Raw genomic sequence first — 18,437 nt, forward strand, 5'->3', positions numbered from 1 at the left:
ATGCCCCATTATAGTAGAGTCTGTGTGATTGTTCCCCACATTTAGAGTGAATATAATGCCCCATTACAGTAGAGTCTCTGTGTGATTGTTCTCCACATTTAGAGTGAATATAATGCCCCATTACAGTAGAGTCTGTGTGATTGTTCCCCACATTTAGAGTGAATATAATGCCCCATTACAGTAGTCTCTGTGTGATTGTTCTCCACATTTAGAGTGAATATAATGCCCCGTTACAGTAGAGTCTGTGTGATTGTTCCCCACATTTAGAGTGAATATAATGCCCCATTATAGTAGAGTCTGTGTGATTGTTCCCACATTTAGAGTGAATATAATGCCCCATTATAGTAGAGTCTGTGTGATTGTTCCCCACATTTAGAGTGAATATAATGCCCCATTATAGTAGTCTCTGTGTGATTGTTCTCCACATTTAGAGTGAATATAATGCCCCGTTACAGTAGAGTCTGTGTGATTGTTCCCCACATTTAGAGTGAATATAATGCCCCATTATAGTAGTCTCTGTATGATTGTTCTCCACATTTAGAGTGAATATAATGCCCCGTTACAGTAGAGTCTGTGTGATTGTTCCCCACATTTAGAGTGAATATAATGCCCCATTATAGTAGTCTCTGTATGATTGTTCCCCACATTTAGAGTGAATATAATGCCCCATTATAGTAGAGTCTGTGTGATTGTTCCCACATTTAGAGTGAATATAATGCCCCATTACAGTAGAGTCTCTGTGTGATTGTTCCCCACATTTAGAGTGAATATAATGCCCCATTACAGTAGAGTCTCTGTGTGATTGTTCCCCACATTTAGAGTGAATATAATGCCCCATTACAGTAGAGTCTCTGTGTGATTGTTCCCACATTTAGAGTGAATATAATGCCCCATTACAGTAGAGTCTCTGTGTGATTGTTCCCCACATTTAGAGTGAATATAATGCCCCATTACAGTAGTCTCTGTGTGAATGTTCCCCACATTTAGAGTGAATATAATGCCCCGTTACAGTAGAGTTTCTGTGTGATTGTTCCCCACATTTAGAGTGAATATAATGCCCCATTACAGTAGTCTTTGTGTGATTGTTCCCCACATTTAGAGTGAATATAATGCCCCGTTACAGTAGTTTCTGTGTGATTGTTCCCCACATTTAGAGTGAATATAATGCCCCGTTACAGTAGTCTCTGTGTGATTGTTCCCCACATCTAGAGTGAATATAATGCCCCATTATAGTAGTCTCTGTGTGATTGTTCCCCACATCTAGAGTGAATATAATGCCCCGTTACAGTAGAGTCTTTGTGTGATTGTTCCCCACCAGCACGCCAGCTGTAAGAACCACAGGGTGAACAGAGTGGTGTTCCTGGGCAACATGAAGCGGCTGCTGACAACAGGTGTGTCCCGGTGGAACACCAGACAGATTGCACTGTGGGATCAGGTGAGGCAGCCGGGGACCCCTGCTGAGATGTGTCCCCTTGGGTGTGTGTGTGTGTGTGTGTGTGTGTGTGTGTGTGTGTGTGTGTGTGTGTGTGTGTGTGTGTGTGTGTGTGTGTGTGTGTGTGTGTGTGTGTGTGTGTGTGTGTGTGTATCCTCAATTAAGGATTATGTGTGTCCTTATTAGTGTGTGTTCAGGAACAATGTCTGAACCCTGTGTGTGTGTGTGTGTGTGTGTGTGTGTGTGTGTGTGTGTGTGTGTGTGTGTGTGTGTGTGTGTGTGTGTGTGTGTGTGTGTGTGTGTGTGTGTGTGTGTGTGTGTGTGTGTGTGTGTGTGTGTGTGTGTGTGTGTGGTCCCACAGGAGGACCTGTCTATGCCCATGGTAGAAGAGGAGATAGACGGTCTCTCAGGGCTGCTGTTTCCTTTCTATGATGCAGACACACACATGCTGTACCTGGCAGGAAAGGTGAGCACTACCCCTTACACAACACAATGAATAGTGTGGACTCATGTAGTGGATTATTTTTTTAAAGACAAATTAGTCCTTTGATTGGTTTAGGTAGATGTGAGATGTCATTTGATTAGTTTAAGTAGATGTGAGACCATTGTGTATGCAAAACGTTAACTTGTTAACCAAAAATATTCTTAAATAGTATTTTACATTCCCTGATTCAATGATGGTATTCCCTTTCTGTTTCATCAACAAGCCCTGTCAGTAAAATTGAAGGTAAAACATATATGTACATGTATTGGAAGACATCTGGGTCAGATAGTAAACAAACACATCCATTCCATTCACAGGGCGATGGCAACATCCGTTACTATGAGATCACCACAGAGAAGCCCTGCCTGCAGTATCTCATGGAGTTCCGCTCCCCTGCCCCACAGAAAGGCCTTGGTAAGTGACAGACTCACCGGGGCAGACCCTTACAAACAGAGACCAAGGGTTTGGGTTTGTTTGCTCAGACACATCTTAGCTTTCATTCAGAAATGTTGTTGCTCTTTTTCTGAGTGAAAAATCTATGGAAATGTCATCAATGATTTTAAAAAGTCAAGTTATACAGTAATATCACTATGGTAATATCTAAGGTAATGTTATACAGTAACATCACTATGGTGATGTCTAAGGTAATGTTATACAGTAACAGGACTATGGTGATGTCTAAGGTAATGTTATACAGTAACAGGACTGTGGTGATGTCTAAGGTAATGTTATACAGTAACAGGACTATGGTGATGTCTAAGGTAATGTTATACAGTAACAGGACTATGGTGGTGTCTAAGGTAATGTTATACAGTAACATCACTATGGTGATGTCTAAGGTAATGTTATACAGTAACATCACTGTGGTAATGTCTAAGGTAATGTTATACAGTAACATCACTGTGGTGATGTCTAAGGTAATGTTATACAGTAACATCACTATGGTGATGTCTAAGGTAATGTTATACAGTAACATGACTATGGTGATGTCTAAGGTAATGTTATACAGTAACATCACTATGGTGATGTCTAAGGTAATGTTATACAGTAACATCACTATGGTGATGTCTAAGGTAATGTTATACAGAAACATCACTATGGTGATGTCTAAGGTAATGTTATACAGTAACCGGTCTAAGGTAAATTTATACAGTAACATCACTATGGTGATGTCTAAGGTAATGTTATACAGTAACAAGTCAAAGGTAATGTTATACAGTAACAGCACTATGGTGATGTCTAAGGTAATGTTATACAGTAACAGGACTATGGTGATATCTAAGGTAATGTTATACAGTAACAGCACTATGGTGATGTCTAAGGTAATGTTATACAGTAACATCACTATGGTGATGTCTAAGGTAATGTTATACAGTAACATCACTATGGTGATGTCTAAGGTAATGTTATACAGTAACAGGACTATGGTGATGTCTAAGGTAATGTTATAAAGTAACATCACTATGGTGATGTCTAAGGTAATGTTATACAGTAAAATCACTATGGTGATGTCTAAGGTAAAGTTATACAGTAACAGGTCTAAGGTAATGTTATACAGTAACAGAACTATGGTGATATCTAAGGTAATGTTATACAGTAACAGGACTATGGTGATATATAAGGTAATGTTATACAGTAACAGGACTATGGTGATGTTATACAGTAACAGGACTATGGTGATGTCTAAGGTAATGTTATACAGTAACAGGACTATGGTGATATCTAAGGTAATGTTATACAGTAACAGGACTATGGTGATGTCTAAGGTAATGTTATACAGTAATATCACTATGGTGATGTCTAAGGTAAAGTTATACAGTAACAGGTCTAAGGTAATGTTATACAGTAACAGGACTATGGTGATGTCTAAGGTAATGTTATACAGTAACAGGACTATGGTGATGTCTAAGGTAATGTTATACAGTAACAGGACTATGGTGATGTCTAAGGTAATGTTATACAGTAATATCACTATGGTAATATCTAAGGCAATGTTATACAGTAACAGGACTATGGGGATATTTAAGGTAATGTTATACAGTAACAGGACTATGGTGATGTCTAAGGTAATGTTATACAGTAACAGGACTATGGCGATTCCCTCCTCAGGTGTGATGCCTAAACATGGGCTGGACGTAACGGCCTGCGAGGTGTTTCGCTTCTACAAGCTGGTGACGCTGAAGGGGCTGATCGAGCCCATCTCCATGATAGTACCAAGAAGGGTCAGTGTCAGTGGGGATGCCCTTCTCCCTCTCACTTCATATAGCAGTGTTTCTCAATCCATTCCCGGAAAGACCTTAGGGTGTGTGCACATATTTGTTACAGCCCTGCACTAACACACCTCATTAATCTAATCCAGGGCAGTTGAATCAGATTGAATGTTGAATCAGTGCAGGGTTGGAACAAACATGTGCACCCTTGGAAAGAAACAGAGATCTTAAAGTATTGGAACATGCTCTCACTCTGTCTCTCCTGGTGTTGCAGTCAGAGACGTACCAGGAGGACATCTATCCAATGACGGCAGGGACCGAGCCTGCCCTCTCAGCCAATGACTGGTTGAGTGGTATCAACCGAGGTACAGTGCACGCCACATGTCTTTAGTTTGAATGTTCAGTACACCTTCTGATATAGTCCTAGTAGTGGGAGAGGAAATGTTTACATCAATATATAGTGTATGTGTGCAGTTGTACGTAGCACATTTTAATGAAGTTTGTGTGTGTGTGTGTGTGTGTGTGTGTGTGTGTGTGTGTGTGTGTTGTGCGTGCAGACCCAGTGTTAATGTCCCTGAAGAAGGGCTACCAGAAGCCCAACCAGCTGGTGTTCAAGGCACCGGTGAAGGAAAAGAAAGGTGTGGTGGTCAACGGCATTGACCTGCTGGAAAATGTGCCACCCAGGACAGAGAACGAGGTGTGTTTATCAGATAACTGTGGATGGAGATATGGGTGGGTGAATGGATGAATGAAAAGAAAAGGGAGAGAAGGAAGAAGGTTGGTTGGTGGGTGGTGAGTGTATTAAACACTACTTGGAATGGGGTGCAAATGCTCAAATTACTTCCTAAGCACATTTACAAACTATGGTCTATAGCCTGTTATCTTTGTGGACCTGATCCCTCTATTCTGTAGTTCCTGGGGATGTTCTACAGGACGCTATATGACCCTGATCCCTCTGTTCTGTAGTTCCTGGGGATGTTCTACAGGACGCTATATGACCCTGATCCCTCTGGTCTGTAGTTCCTGGGGATGTTCTACAGGACGCTATATGACCCTGATCCCTCTGTTCTGTAGTTCCTGGGGATGTTCTACAGGACGCTATATGACCCTGATCCCTCTGTTCTGTAGTTCCTGGGGATGTTCTACAGGACGCTATATGACCCTGATCCCTCTGTTCTGTAGTTCCTGGGGATGTTCTCCAGGACGCTATATGACCCTGATCCCTCTGTTCTGTAGTTCCTGGGGGATGTTCTACAGGACGCTATATGACCCTGATCCCTCTATTCTGTAGTTCCTGGGGATGTTCTACAGGACGCTATATGACCCTGATCCCTCTGTTCTGTAGTTCCTGGGGATGTTCTACAGGACGCTATATGACCTGATCTCTGTTCTGTAGTTCCTGGGGATGTTCTACAGGACGCTTATATGACCCTGATCCCTCTGTTCTGTAGTTCCTGGGGATGTTCTGGCAGGACGCTGATATGACCCTGATCCCTCTGTTCTGTAGTTCCTGGGGATGTTCTACAGGACGCGTTGACCCTGATCTCTATTCTGTAGTTCCTGGGGATGTTCTACAGGACGCTATATGACCCTGATCCCTCTGTTCTGTAGTTCCTGGGGATGTTCTACAGGACGCTATATGACCCTGATCCCTCTGTTCTGTAGTTTCTGGGGATGTTCTCCAGGACGCTATATGACCCTGATCCCTCTGTTCTGTAGTTCCTGGGGATGTTCTACAGGACGCTATATGACCCTGATCCCTCTGTTCTGTAGTTCCTGGGGATGTTCTACAGGACGCTATATGACCCTGATCCCTCTGTTCTGTAGTTCCTGGGGATGTTCTACAGGACGCTATATGACCCTGATCCCTCTGTTCTGTAGTTCCTGGGGATGTTCTACAGGACGCTATATGACCCTGATCCCTCTGTTCTGTAGTTCCTGGGGATGTTCTACAGGACGCTATATGACCCTGATCCCTCTGTTCTGTAGTTCCTGGGGATGTTCTACAGGACGCTATATGACCCTGATCCCTCTGTTCTGTAGTTCCTGGGGATGTTCTACAGGACGCTATATGACCCTGATCCCTCTGTTCTGTAGTTCCTGGGGATGTTCTACAGGACGCTATATGACCCTGATCCCTCTGTTCTGTAGTTCCTGGGGATGTTCTACAGGACGCTATATGACCCTGATCCCTCTGTTCTGTAGTTCCTGGGGATGTTCTACAGGACGCTATATGACCCTGATCCCTCTGTTCTGTAGTTCCTGGGGATGTTCTACAGGACGCTATATGACCCTGATCCCTCTGTTCTGTAGTTCCTGGGGATGTTCTACAGGACGCTATATGACCCTGAGCCCTCTGTTCTGTTCTGTTCTGTTCTGTAGCTACTGAGGATGTTCTTCAGGCAGCAGGAGGAGCTGAGAAAGCTGAAGGAGGAGCTGAACACCAAGGACGTTAAAATACGCCAGCTGGAGCTGGAACTCAACAACCTGAGGAACGTCAGCCCCGTTGGAAACAATGTCTGACCTCTGATCTCTAGCTTATGGCACCACCACCACCACGCCACGTCCAGCGTCCTCCCTCCCTTTCATCGTGTATCATTTGTACTTCCTGTTGCAATTGATAATGTAATAGCCACCGGATAATGTAAATACTGATTATAACGTTTGTGTAACAGTTTTTGTTATCGATAATGTAATCATATTGACATCACTGTTAAATCCCTCAATTGATAACATAATAACCAACTGATAATATAATTTATTGTTACAAGATTTTTTTTTATTCTGTTCCATTGATGTATCCTGATATCCGGTTTGGCTTCATTATGATTAGTTATTACATCATCAGTCGCAATACACCCCTCCCCCCTACTGCAGAGCACCATCAGTGTATCCCAGGGGTCCTCACACCCCACCTGCCATGTCATGCCATGCCCCTCTGAGTCCACGTGGCAAAGCCTTTGTCATCACCCAGAAATGCCACCCCCAAATCCTCCAACCTCCACCCTGCCATCACCAGAGACTACCCTGGGGAAAGAGATTGACTTCCCCCTTCTCCCCCAATCCTCCCCCATGGTCTACCCACTGCAAACCAACTCACAGCAAAGCTGCAACATCTCAACCTCCCAATGGAAGAGTCTTCTACTAGTTCCAACTACTGTGGATGATGAGTTTTACAGGGACATGAATGAGGATGAGTTTTACAGGGACATGAATGAGGATGATGAGTTTTACAGGGACATGAATGAGGATGAGTTTAACAGGGACATGAATGAGGATGAGTTTTACAGGGACATGAATGAAGATGAGTTTTACAGGGGACATGAATGAGGATGAGTTTTTACAGGGACATGAATGAGGATAGATGAGTTTTAAGGGACATGAATGAAGATGAGTTTTACAGGGACATGAATGAGGATGAGTTTTGCAGGGACATGAATGAAGATGATGAGTTTTACAGGGACATGAATGAAGATGATGAGTTTTACAGGGACATGAATGAGGATGAGTTTTACAGGGACATGAATGAGGATGATGAGTTTTACAGGGACATGAATGAGGATGAGTTTAACAGGGACATGAATGAGGATGAGTTTTACAGGGACATGAATGAGGATGATGAGTTTTACAGGGACATGAATGAGGTGTATTTCAAGACAGTTTTTTTTCTTCATCTCTCCTAAGAATGTGTTGTCTGTAAAAAGCTGCAGCTCTGGCTCAGACTGGCATACAGCAACCCAAATGTAGTCTTAACGGGCAGTTTGTCTGTCACCTCAGTCATTATCTTTAGAAGTTTTGTTGGAAAATGTATTATTGTTACTATTTATTTGTTATATTTGATGTTTTTAGCTAACTCTTTATGCAGAACATTCATCTCATGTCTTTGGGAGAAATCGTGGTCATGAAAATGATAGCTGACACACTTGTGATTGAATTATGTTTTCACACAGATGGTGGCAATTTGGCTGAGACCGTATACTCAAAAATATCCAGTATTTTCTTGATTGAATCGATACAATACTAAATCTGGTAAATTGGAATATTAGTTAACATGAAATTAGGTTATGTACGTAAAACTGTACATCAAACCGAAAAATTAATACAATATTTGTCTTTATACCTTTCAGCTATGAATATTCTATTTAAGAAAGTTACCAACATTGTTAATCTGTGGTATTCCACATGATCCATTCCACTCAAGTTAAGACTGAGATTTCCTGTAGTTCTGGTTACCTATACTATACCTCTACAGAGGAATCATTATTTGTACCATTGTCATAATATTGTCATAATCGGTAACATACTCTGCAGGGGTTGACTGACTAAATGAATGAAACAGCAATATTACTTACACAAGGTAATTATTTACATCTTTAACCCTAACATATACCTTGTAAATACCCCCCCCTCAAATGTTATACTGTAATAGTGTGTCCTTATCCAATGAAGACACCAAGCAAACAAATGAAGGTACAGTAGCGTGGTTGCCATGTGTTACATTTTGCTTTAGCCAACTCCTCTGGCATTCGTTGTCATGCTATATGGACATTGGAGAAGTTGCCTTAAGCTCTTACAGGTGTGGGTAGCTAGCACCAGACTATAGGCACAGCACCCTGTGGGCATCTAGTCTGGCAACAGTGAAGGTGAACATGGTGGATAAGGTCAGGTCAGCCCTTAGAGAATGACAGAGGTCTCAAGTGGCCTAAAGGAGGGGATTCACAGTGTTGCACTGTGAAGATGCAGCCGTATGCAAGGTGACTGAAAAGCGCTGCAGTATTGTTTTGAATGGGAGGATAACTAACCATTTGGTGGAGATGATGATGATGATGGCCTATAGGTGTAGTAAATACTGGTCTACGACCATCTAAATGCCTAATTGTACTATGTGCTGATGAAACTGCAGAATGACAATTCTCTCAGAAAGACAGAACATTGTACTGTGTCAGTTAGCCTACAATACATCCTGTTTCACCTCATTGATCTACAAGTCCCAACAACTAATATCAATTTGTTAAGTTAATGCAATGAGTGGATAAACCAGATTATTCCCTTTTAGCATGAACTACCTGGATTCTCCACATGATGTCAGTAGTAGGCTACAGTACATTAGGAAGCAGGTACAATTTAGCACAAGCATCTGGGATTATCAAAAATGCTATTAGATGACGATGTAAGCAATTCAAAAAGATCACAAACCACAACTTGTATTAAAAAAAAAATATTTATTGAAGTGAAAGGGAGAAAATCAAAAGTTTGTCTCATGGTAAGGTATTAGCTTTGATGACAGTGGGTTAAACATGTAAGGGGAACATGACTGAGGTAGGCCTATCTGACCATGAACTGCCCTATGGTTTTAGAAAAGAAAATGCAAAAGGTGTTTTCTTTGCACATTGCCCAGCGGTGTATTATATAGGTGGGGAACGAATATGTACTTGAAGAGTTGGACAGCAATAACAAATTTGGATTCAGTGAGTATTTCTGTGAATATAATTTGGTGAAAATGGAAATCGTGTACCAGATTCAATTAGCCTATTTTAGGTACGGCTGCACAGATATTCAATATCTTACTACAGTTCATCGTTACAATTAATTAAGTGTAAATGTCTGCCATTATCAAAGAGTAATAGAAAAAAAATAGATTTGGTCAGTATTTACAAATAACACGTAATTTCCGAACTATCAAAGCTAGGGGTTAAGGAGAAACATTCTGACAAGGGCAGACATTCTTTACTATGCTTAAAAAGATGCCCTGTATACAGGCCATTCTATGAATGTTTAAACACCCAACCCATGAAGAAAACAGCACATATAATGATATACGGATGACACCACAAAACGCTTCATGTACACAAAGAAAAAGACACTGAATAAGAAAAGGGTATAGGAAACTGTCATACTTGAAATCCAGTAGTCGACTTTAAAATCTATTTCAGACATGCATTTCTAAAAGGTTTTTTGGTAGCTTGTCTCTTTAAATACATAAACCATCATCAGAAATCTGTATACACAGAAGCTATCAATATCACTGAGGAAACAAAACCTTTACAAAGGTTAGAGCTAATAATATTGGACTTTTACAAAATGTTCTCTTCTGCCCTTCCAGTGGTTTGCAGGGGACAGATATGAGTAGAATACAAGGAATCAAAAAGTACAAAAAAAAATTATAAAGTCAACTTGTCAACTTGTTTCCTTACACCAACCCTTTACCCAGCTGGCCCATGACACTACCATGCCTACTGCAATATATGACAACTGACAAATACAGAGGGGTGGGGGGAGACAGGGAATACAAGGTTAAAACAGTCTGATCAGAACATAGCTTGGTGGTGAGCACATCTTCAGTCGTCTTCCTCCTCCTCTGCTTCCTCGTCTAAATCCCTTTTCCTCTTCAGACCTCGCTCCTCTTCTAGGAAAAAAAAAGTCAATGGTCACGTTCAACAGGAAAGCATTGAGTTTGGTTTAAGTTGACGTGTTATTTTAAAAATCAGTCCCAACATTAAAGCTACACACGATACTGTGACCATGCACATTTGGTGACAACAGTGAGATTCCACCACACTCACCTTCATTATCCTCATCACTCTCCTTGCCGTCCAACTCCTCCTCGTCCTCCTAAGAGACAAATGCAGATCAGAATCTCCCTTGTCATGTGCCCTGGGTCATATTCAAATAATGATGTCACAGTGCAGTGGTTGAGATGCACCTTCGGGAAGGGAAGGGGGGGGGGGGGTGAAGGGCACCAGGTATTTGCTGGTTTAGCAAACATCAGCCCAGTCTGCATCACTTTAAGGTAGGTATAAGATCATTTTGTGTGGCCCTTTATTCATTTATTGTAAATCATGCAACTTATCATGCAGGCGTCGATCAAGATATAAGTATCATTGCAGCCCGATCCTCAAAGTCTCACCTCTCCACTTAGGTCCTCCTCTTCCTCTTCTTCCTCATCATCATCATCATCCTCCGCTTTTCTTGGTGGGGCGTCTTCATCCTCATCCTCCTCCTCGTCTACCTCTGCAGTTGAAAATAGAATTAGCCTATTAAGGTGATCAAAAAATGCATAAGGGCCACTACAAAGTTACAATAGTTATAATGCAACTCATTCACTGCAGCCACTTGGTATAATACCGTTGTTACAAAAGGAAACGTTGAACAACATCATGAACATAATTACCATTAGAAAAACACAGAGGTCATGTCAGAGCTCTATGGGTTCATATCCATCTTTTAAATCACAGCCCAATCAGATTATTATTTACCAACATTTGTATATAGTATACAATAGTATGGATCTTAAATCGTACCATCACTGTCATCGTCATCGTCCAGTCCCTCCACATAGGCCTCTGCGTCCGAATCTGGCGCCTCCTTGTCGTCTTTGTCATAGCCGTCGAGGTACGTCAACTGGGGGAGGAGCTTGAACACGTTGTCTCTGTAGTCGTTGAGGTTGGTCACCTCGCAGTTGAACAAGTCTAAGCTTTTCAGGGTCTCTAATTTTTTCTGGGAAAGAAGAGAAGTCTTGATGATGAAATATGAATATTTAGGCTTTGTTTGTTTTCTTTAATACTGACTACTCCAACTAGATTAAAATATACACTATGGAGGTTTAGTTGCTAATTGTTTACCTCAAAGCTTTACATATAAGTTATGGAGGTACATTTGATGAATGAGGTATTTTCTGGACAATGATATGTCCATTTAGGGTTCCCTTTCAGACCCAATAGCACCTTGCGACAAGAGTTCAGTACAGTACACATATATATACATATATATACACACACACACACACAGAGCTACTACGTTGTCATGACACCCGCTGCATACCAGAGGTTCTATCGTGCTGAGGTCTTTAATTTTGTTGCCACTGAGGTTTAGGTGTGTGAGGTTCGGGCATTTCTCCGCCAGTACTTCCAGCCCTCCTGAGATCCTGTTGTCGCTGAGTTCAAGCTGAGGAGAAAATAATGCAACAACTGTATGAGCAGAGTAATCATAACAGGACATCCATAAAACAGATTTTCACTTTACTGCACAAAGTGGTAATAGCATGGCAACAATAATACTTTGTTAATTTTTATTTTTATAGAAAACCTACTTTTTTCAGCTTGTTCAGCTTCGGCAAGTTGGAGACCGACGTCAGCCCAACGTTGATTGTGCTTAGAAATTCCAACTCTTTAAATTCATCTGTGAGGCCCTCAATTTTGCCTTCGTTTGAGCGACAGTTATCAAGCACCAGCTCTTTCACCTGGAAAACAAGAGGAATAGGAAATGTAAAGTGATTCTTTACTCCAAATCTATAACTATAGTATGCCTGTCAGTCCATTTGAGGGAGGGCAGTCCCAAAGCAATGGTGTCTGCATAAAGTCCATATCTGACACCAGAGGAGGCTGGTGGTAGGAGGTATAGGAGGACGGGCTCATTGGAATGGCCAGAACGGAACGCTATCAAACACATGGAATCCACATGTTTGACTTGGTTCCATTTATTCCATTCCAATGAGCCCGTCCTGTTATAGCTCCTCCCACCAGCCTCCTCTGACACTGGTCTGGTGCAGAAAATGTTACATAACAGATGGTGTGTTGCTTGGGATTTAATGAATTGATCATTTATTAAACATATTCTTCAGAATCTGGGTGGTAGTTTCAGGTAACTTGTTGTTCCACGGATCACTATTTTGTAAATACATAGAGGTGATTTCTCACAGGAACGTACATGTAGTAATACATACATATTTAGATTGAACTCACATTAAACATATCTGATGATTATGACAGTACCCAGCTTGTACACTCCTCTGTAATTCCCACGTTTTGTGGACAGAATGCAGACTAATGTTTTGCACAGGACCGGGATTCTCATTAGTGTATGTAGAGGACAATGACCAATATTAAGATTTTCTAATTGGTGGTGCTGCTTCTTGTATTCCATTGTCGTAGTCCCACAAATTAATCCAACCAGCTCATAGGCAAAACACAGACACCTCTGGTATATTACATTTGGCATGAAAACACCTTCTGTTCACGTTTGAAATGAACATTATGCTGAGTGGACACCATTGGCATTATATTATACCCTGGATTAGACCATCTGTGCTGCTGGTGTGAGCCAAATCCGCAAATTATGCACGTAACAAATTCGACTAAATAAGGGGTAAACCACGCACAACGATCGACGAGTGGGTGTATTTGTCGATTTTCATTGCTCTAAAAGCGAAAACAACCTGCTACGAGTCGTGCAATGGGTCATCAAGCGAGTAGGAGGGGCTGCCGATTAGAAGTTGGCTGGGATGGCAGCAGGCGCAAGAAAACCAATCGTTACATTATGGCTTACTCATAAAGAGTTGACGATTTGGATTGTAGCCTACTGCAATATGTTTAAAGGTATGCAGGAAAAATGTGTTATCGTTCGTGTTAAATGAACGTACAGCAATGTACACGGTATCTTCGATAGAAACCGTTGCCTTTGTTTCTCGGTAAAATGGCGGCTTGTCCTAGATCTTGAAACTGGAGCACCGCAGCCCGAAATTGCCTGTCGGTTTTTATGTGCTTAGCTTGACAGAAAATTATTCTTATTGTTTGATGCTGAAACCTGGGTCAAACTCATCGTTTTTCAACTGGGAATCCAAGCATGCGTATAGCCTATGCAACCAAACGAGCCATAATGTAAAATATTGTAACATGCTTTTTTGATTTTTATTCGGCAATAGTCTGATATTCTCTGAATGTGCACCTTGTTTAGAATATGAGCCGAGATAGATGTTTCTTCACACGTGATAACCTGCACTAAAATCCTAGGACGGACAAAACCTTTTCATTGCGGTTTTAAATGAGTTGTGTAGGCTATACACTTAACGTTACTAATACCTAGGCTATTATAACAAATACAAAAAGTAGGCCTATCCTACCATACACGGTAAATATAGCCGACCCAACGAACGATACACACGTCTATTTGGCAGTCTAGGAATTTGCCTATCTTTGGATAAACAATCCGTAGACAGACCACTGAGATCGGTTACCAAACCATTTCTAATAGGTATAGCCTGTGCTGCGTAATAAGTTGTGAGCGAGCAATCGCCGGGGTACAAAAATCAAGGACCTTTTGTAGCCTATGCATGCGCTAAAATAGTAACGTTAATTGTATGAGAACTGACAATGAATTAGCTGAAAAGAGGCTATGAATGCGCCTTGTTGATGGGAAGGAAAAGGGCGCGTTCAGGACTACAAAGTTACCATCAGGCAATATGGCTCACGCTTGCCTTTTAAATACAGATATGAAAATGAGGTGTATTGGTGCATTCTCACCAACTGCACTTTCAGACATGCTTCCTTCTAATCGTTTTAAGTTGGCTACGAAGTCTAGAGCGGCAATTACGGTGATAAATATCAGCAATAATGTAACAAACTGCTCCGGTAATGGCAACATTGCTAACTCGGGAAAAAACTTTGTAACCCTTTGCATATCACACTATCATTAAAACAATTGCAAACAATACGATCTCAACGTTAGCTTACATCAGATGGCGTGCGATTCCGCAATTCTAGATGAATTCTTTTCTTCATATCCATCTTGAGAAAACCAGTCCACCGATTTTCTAAACCAAGTATACAGACGTAAAAGTATGTTTTACTGAAATTGCAACTACTACTCCTTGAACAGACTGCTGTTGTTCATTCAAACTTGATCTCCTCGGTAGGCGGGAATGTGAGTTGGGATTGTCGTCACCATTGACCAATTACAATCGCCAACAAAAAGGGGGACAGGATTTACAAAAGATCACCCACCAATAAAAGGCGATTATAAAATTGGGTGGGGTTTTCTACACGATGTTTGGTTGTATGTTCAGTATTTAAGTTGACATCCAAAGTATGTACACATCAACATTGAACTCTGTCCATCAGGATTTACTTAGCACACAACTAAATAATGAAATTTGGCTTAACAGTGAAGATTCTCCTTAGCAATTAATTTATTGTCAAAATATTGCCTTAATTTTGAAGTAGGCTATGGACACCTTCAATGATGTGCTAATTACGCACGCAGGTGCGGTGCTTACAACCTTTCAATCGACGTTTTTGACGTCTTCCTCATTTTATCATTGTGTCGGCGAGTCTGCTGCCAACATCATTTTGGCATTGGGCCTTGGCCACAACATCATAATTATATAAGTACGCCTTTATGCACTACACCCTTGGAAAACTCAAAGCGCAGTTTCCCAACACAGGCTAATGAAGAACGAGCAGCATGCAACATCTGGTGACATGTAAGCCTAGCCATAGTGGTTTATGCATGGCCAAACTCCTGTTTTTTATATCCAAGAATGTGTGGAATGCAGGATTGTTGCCACCAAAATGTATTGACACACCGAAACCACTTACACATTATAAAGTGGTCGCATCAGAGACCCCCATTGCCGCCATTACATGTGCACGGTTGAAACAATGGTCTCACCACATATCCCAACCAGCTACGCAATTGTGTAGGTAGGCTACAATAGGCTACATTGACTTCCGCATCTCTTATGAACCAACAATCATGCATTGGTGATGGAGAAAAACAAGGTCACCTGACTTGGCTACGCCGGCGCCATCTTGCCAGCAAAATGCAATACAGTGAAATGTAATTTATTGATGATTAAAACGAACAAAAATCATTAACATTACCTATCATTGAGGTCAGTTCTGTATGGCGCTCCGACATTGCTTTAAAAAGCATGGAAAACGTAAAGCTTTGCGCGCTACTAATTGTTTTTTCTCAAATGCACCGACTTTGCTGGCTTGAGAGAACACATTTCATGAGAATCTGTCGCTCATGTCATGTACATTTCAGGTAATTTCGTTCTCGACAGTCTTCTTCCACTTTCCTGGCCAGTTTCCGCACCGTGCCTGCAGGATCATTTGGAACCATTTTTGGGTATTGCTGTTTGTCGCATTTGCCAGCACCATATTTCCGCTGGGTGTGTCCCTCTGACTATATGCCCTTGTTCTGCCTTGAATGTGAGAAGAGAACTGCATACTGCGTGTTTCTTGTGCGCAGAGCTGTTTTCCACGTCGCTCGACCTTTCCCGTAACCATCTCTCCCTCCCTTGCTCCGAATCGAGCTCAAACTCAAACATTCCCGCTTGAGACTAGGGAGATAGGCAGGCTCGTTTGTAGGAAAATAGCAACATCAGGTAACTCTATCAGGTCAGGTTGCTCTGATGATGTGTACATTTGTAGTAACATCGTATTATTATCATGCCGTTTCATAGTAGGCTACTTTTGTAAATGCAATACAAAAAAGCCTACTTGCCTATGAAGAGGAGTGGCCGGTTTTGGTTACACAAGAGGAATATGTTGCTTAATATAGTGGCCACTTATGTAGCTAAGGCTAAGCTGTAGCCAAACATTCTAAATTCTAGGCTTCTATTACTAAACAGTATAACTCCAGTAGGCTACTTTGTAGGAATTACCTTGTTACTACACAGGTATACGACAATTGGAGGAAATGTAAAGTGCATTCACAGGCATACATAATGTAGCCTGTATGCTATCTTTAAGGGCACTCCCATCTATTTTGGTTTGAACTGAAACAACGTTACAGGAGTAGCCCCCTGGCACAATATGAATACAGGTTGAATGGTGGCCTAGAGTTAACATTTACGAGTACTACGTGTGTATGAATGAGATGCCACTTCCCAAATGTAATGTTTAAATCCCAAAGGCCCAGATACATTCCAGTCCTTCCTCCTACATAGAAGGTAATATAACTGAGTGTGATGTGGTCGTTTTGATTAAAGTTGATTCAGGAACTACACAAAGACAGTTTTGCAGCCTATAGGCCTATACTAAGAGCTTGGGATATTTAGTTTTTACATAGGCCTAGTTGTCATGTTGCAACTAGCTTGACTAGATACCTTTTGCTTCAATAAGCCTATCAAGTTCATGTATTCACATTTTGTTGAGTTCATTTAGGCTGTTCAGTCACAGCTGCACAGCTCCACACCATTGCCATCTAGTGGTGGAAACAGTGCCTTGCCTACTTTATTTCTAAGTATGTAGCAGACAGGCAGCATTACGTAATTATTATAGATCAGCAGGGTATGAGATTTCTTATATAAGAGCTGGAAACACCAGAAGGAAATGTGCCAGCCCAGTATGGCTGCAAGAGCACAACTTGAAATTGTTGGGGGTGACATAGAAATTATTGGAGAATGATGCAGCCATGTGTTTTTATTTAACCAGGAAAGTCACTTAAGAACAAAATCTTATTTACAATGACGGCCAAACCCGGACGATGCTGGGCCTATTGTGGGCTGCCCTATGGGACTTCCAATCACAGCCGGTTGTGATACAGCCTGGAATCGAAGCAGGGTCTGTAGTGACGCCTCTAGCACTGAGATGCAGTGCCATAGACCGCTGCGCCACTCGGGAGCCCCTCTTCTGGTCAAATTATTTTACTACAACAGTATACTTTATCAGGAATAAATATGTTCAGAACTCTTCTCTACCCTAAGGTTTTGAAGTTGACCTGCTGGCTTAAAAAATACTTTAACTCTAAAGCGGAAACATTTAAATCAAGAAATCAGAGACATTTCATACATAAGGTCTAAAAATGAACTTTCACTTTGAAAGTATGTTCAGCCTTGAAAGTATGTTTCCTCTTTTATGTACTAGACCAGTGGTTCCTGACATTTTTCGGTTACTGTACCACTAACTGAATTCTGCTCTGCCTGGAGTACCCCTGAAGTACCCTTTCATGTGCATTTTACCAGTAAGCCTATGGTCTGATGAGTCTTCTCAAGTACCCCCTGTGGATAGACCACGTACCCCCAGGGGTCCTAGTAGCCTTGGTTGAGAACCACTGCACTAGACCATATGTAGGTAGTATTTCTATCCACTAGATGGAACCTTAGGGTAGAGAATAGTTTTTAACATATTGAGACCTGACAAAGTATAATGTTGTAGTAAAATAATTTTACCAGAAGAGGGGGGTGTTGATGAGAAAAAAAGATTATAGTGAGGCGTCCTTATAAAGAAATAGAGTGGACACATACCCAAAAAGTATTTGAGGTGCTGACTAACGGAAACAGAAAAGTCACACACTATGTATAGTCTACTATCAAACATGTAATGTTGGTAACCAGTGAAAGTGAAGTGTTCTGCAAATTATTATTCAGTACATTTAGAAATGTCCAAGTAAATGACATATTGTAATATGATAAAGTCTATACATATAAACATTACGTTCTATGTCAGTAGATAAAGTTGCTTGATAATTTTGAGGCATAACACTAGATGTCACTTCTTTGTATATTTTGATAGTTATAACCTAAAGC

General features: G+C 41.3%; 2 protein-coding genes across 5 annotated transcripts in view; one reads left to right on the top strand and one right to left on the bottom strand.

Annotated features, from left to right (window-relative positions):
- Positions 1–6,883, top strand: part of LOC106595117 (coronin-2B) — an 81,733-nt gene extending 74,850 nt beyond the window's left edge. For both annotated transcript variants that reach the window (XM_045689553.1, XM_045689554.1), the window contains exons 6-12: positions 1,319–1,435; positions 1,794–1,898; positions 2,234–2,330; positions 4,026–4,138; positions 4,401–4,491; positions 4,684–4,823; positions 6,509–6,883. In XM_045689553.1, the coding sequence (XP_045545509.1) occupies positions 1,319–1,435; positions 1,794–1,898; positions 2,234–2,330; positions 4,026–4,138; positions 4,401–4,491; positions 4,684–4,823; positions 6,509–6,649 (804 nt within the window). In that variant the 3' untranslated portion in view covers positions 6,650–6,883. The remainder of the gene's footprint in view (positions 1–1,318; positions 1,436–1,793; positions 1,899–2,233; positions 2,331–4,025; positions 4,139–4,400; positions 4,492–4,683; positions 4,824–6,508) is intronic.
- Positions 6,884–9,328: 2,445 nt separating this feature from the next.
- anp32a (acidic (leucine-rich) nuclear phosphoprotein 32 family, member A) lies at positions 9,329–16,128 on the bottom strand. 3 transcript variants are annotated; one of them, XM_045689556.1, is made up of 8 exons: positions 15,784–16,128; positions 14,635–14,714; positions 12,216–12,365; positions 11,948–12,070; positions 11,428–11,623; positions 11,034–11,137; positions 10,690–10,738; positions 9,329–10,529 (listed from the first exon to the last, which is right to left on the bottom strand). In XM_045689556.1, the coding sequence occupies exons 1-8, from the start codon at positions 15,833–15,835 to the stop codon at positions 10,465–10,467; spliced, it is 819 nt and encodes a 272-aa protein (XP_045545512.1). In that variant the 5' UTR covers positions 15,836–16,128; the 3' UTR covers positions 9,329–10,464. The 3 variants fall into 3 exon arrangements, with proteins under 3 accessions (XP_045545512.1, XP_045545511.1, XP_045545513.1); XM_045689555.1 differs by having other exon boundaries at positions 9,329–10,532; positions 15,784–16,127; XM_045689557.1 differs by lacking the exon at positions 15,784–16,128 and having other exon boundaries at positions 9,329–10,532; positions 14,635–14,859.
- Between the last annotated feature and the right edge of the window lie 2,309 nt (positions 16,129–18,437).

This window comes from Salmo salar, chromosome ssa11 (genome assembly GCF_905237065.1).
Source record: "Salmo salar chromosome ssa11, Ssal_v3.1, whole genome shotgun sequence".
NCBI lineage: Eukaryota > Metazoa > Chordata > Actinopteri > Salmoniformes > Salmonidae > Salmo > Salmo salar.

Excerpts from the sequence above, each read along its gene's own strand:
- anp32a (XM_045689555.1), bottom strand. The coding sequence starts at position 15,835 with ATGCTTTTTAAAGCAATGTCGGAGCGCCATACAGAACTGACCTCAATG. Across the intron at positions 14,715-15,783 it reads AGAACTGACCTCAATGATAG|AAAATCGGTGGACTGGTTTT; the intron begins GTAATGTTAATG and ends TACTTGGTTTAG. Across the intron at positions 12,366-14,634 it reads GGAATCGCACGCCATCTGAT|GTGAAAGAGCTGGTGCTTGA; the intron begins GTAAGCTAACGT and ends CTTGTTTTCCAG.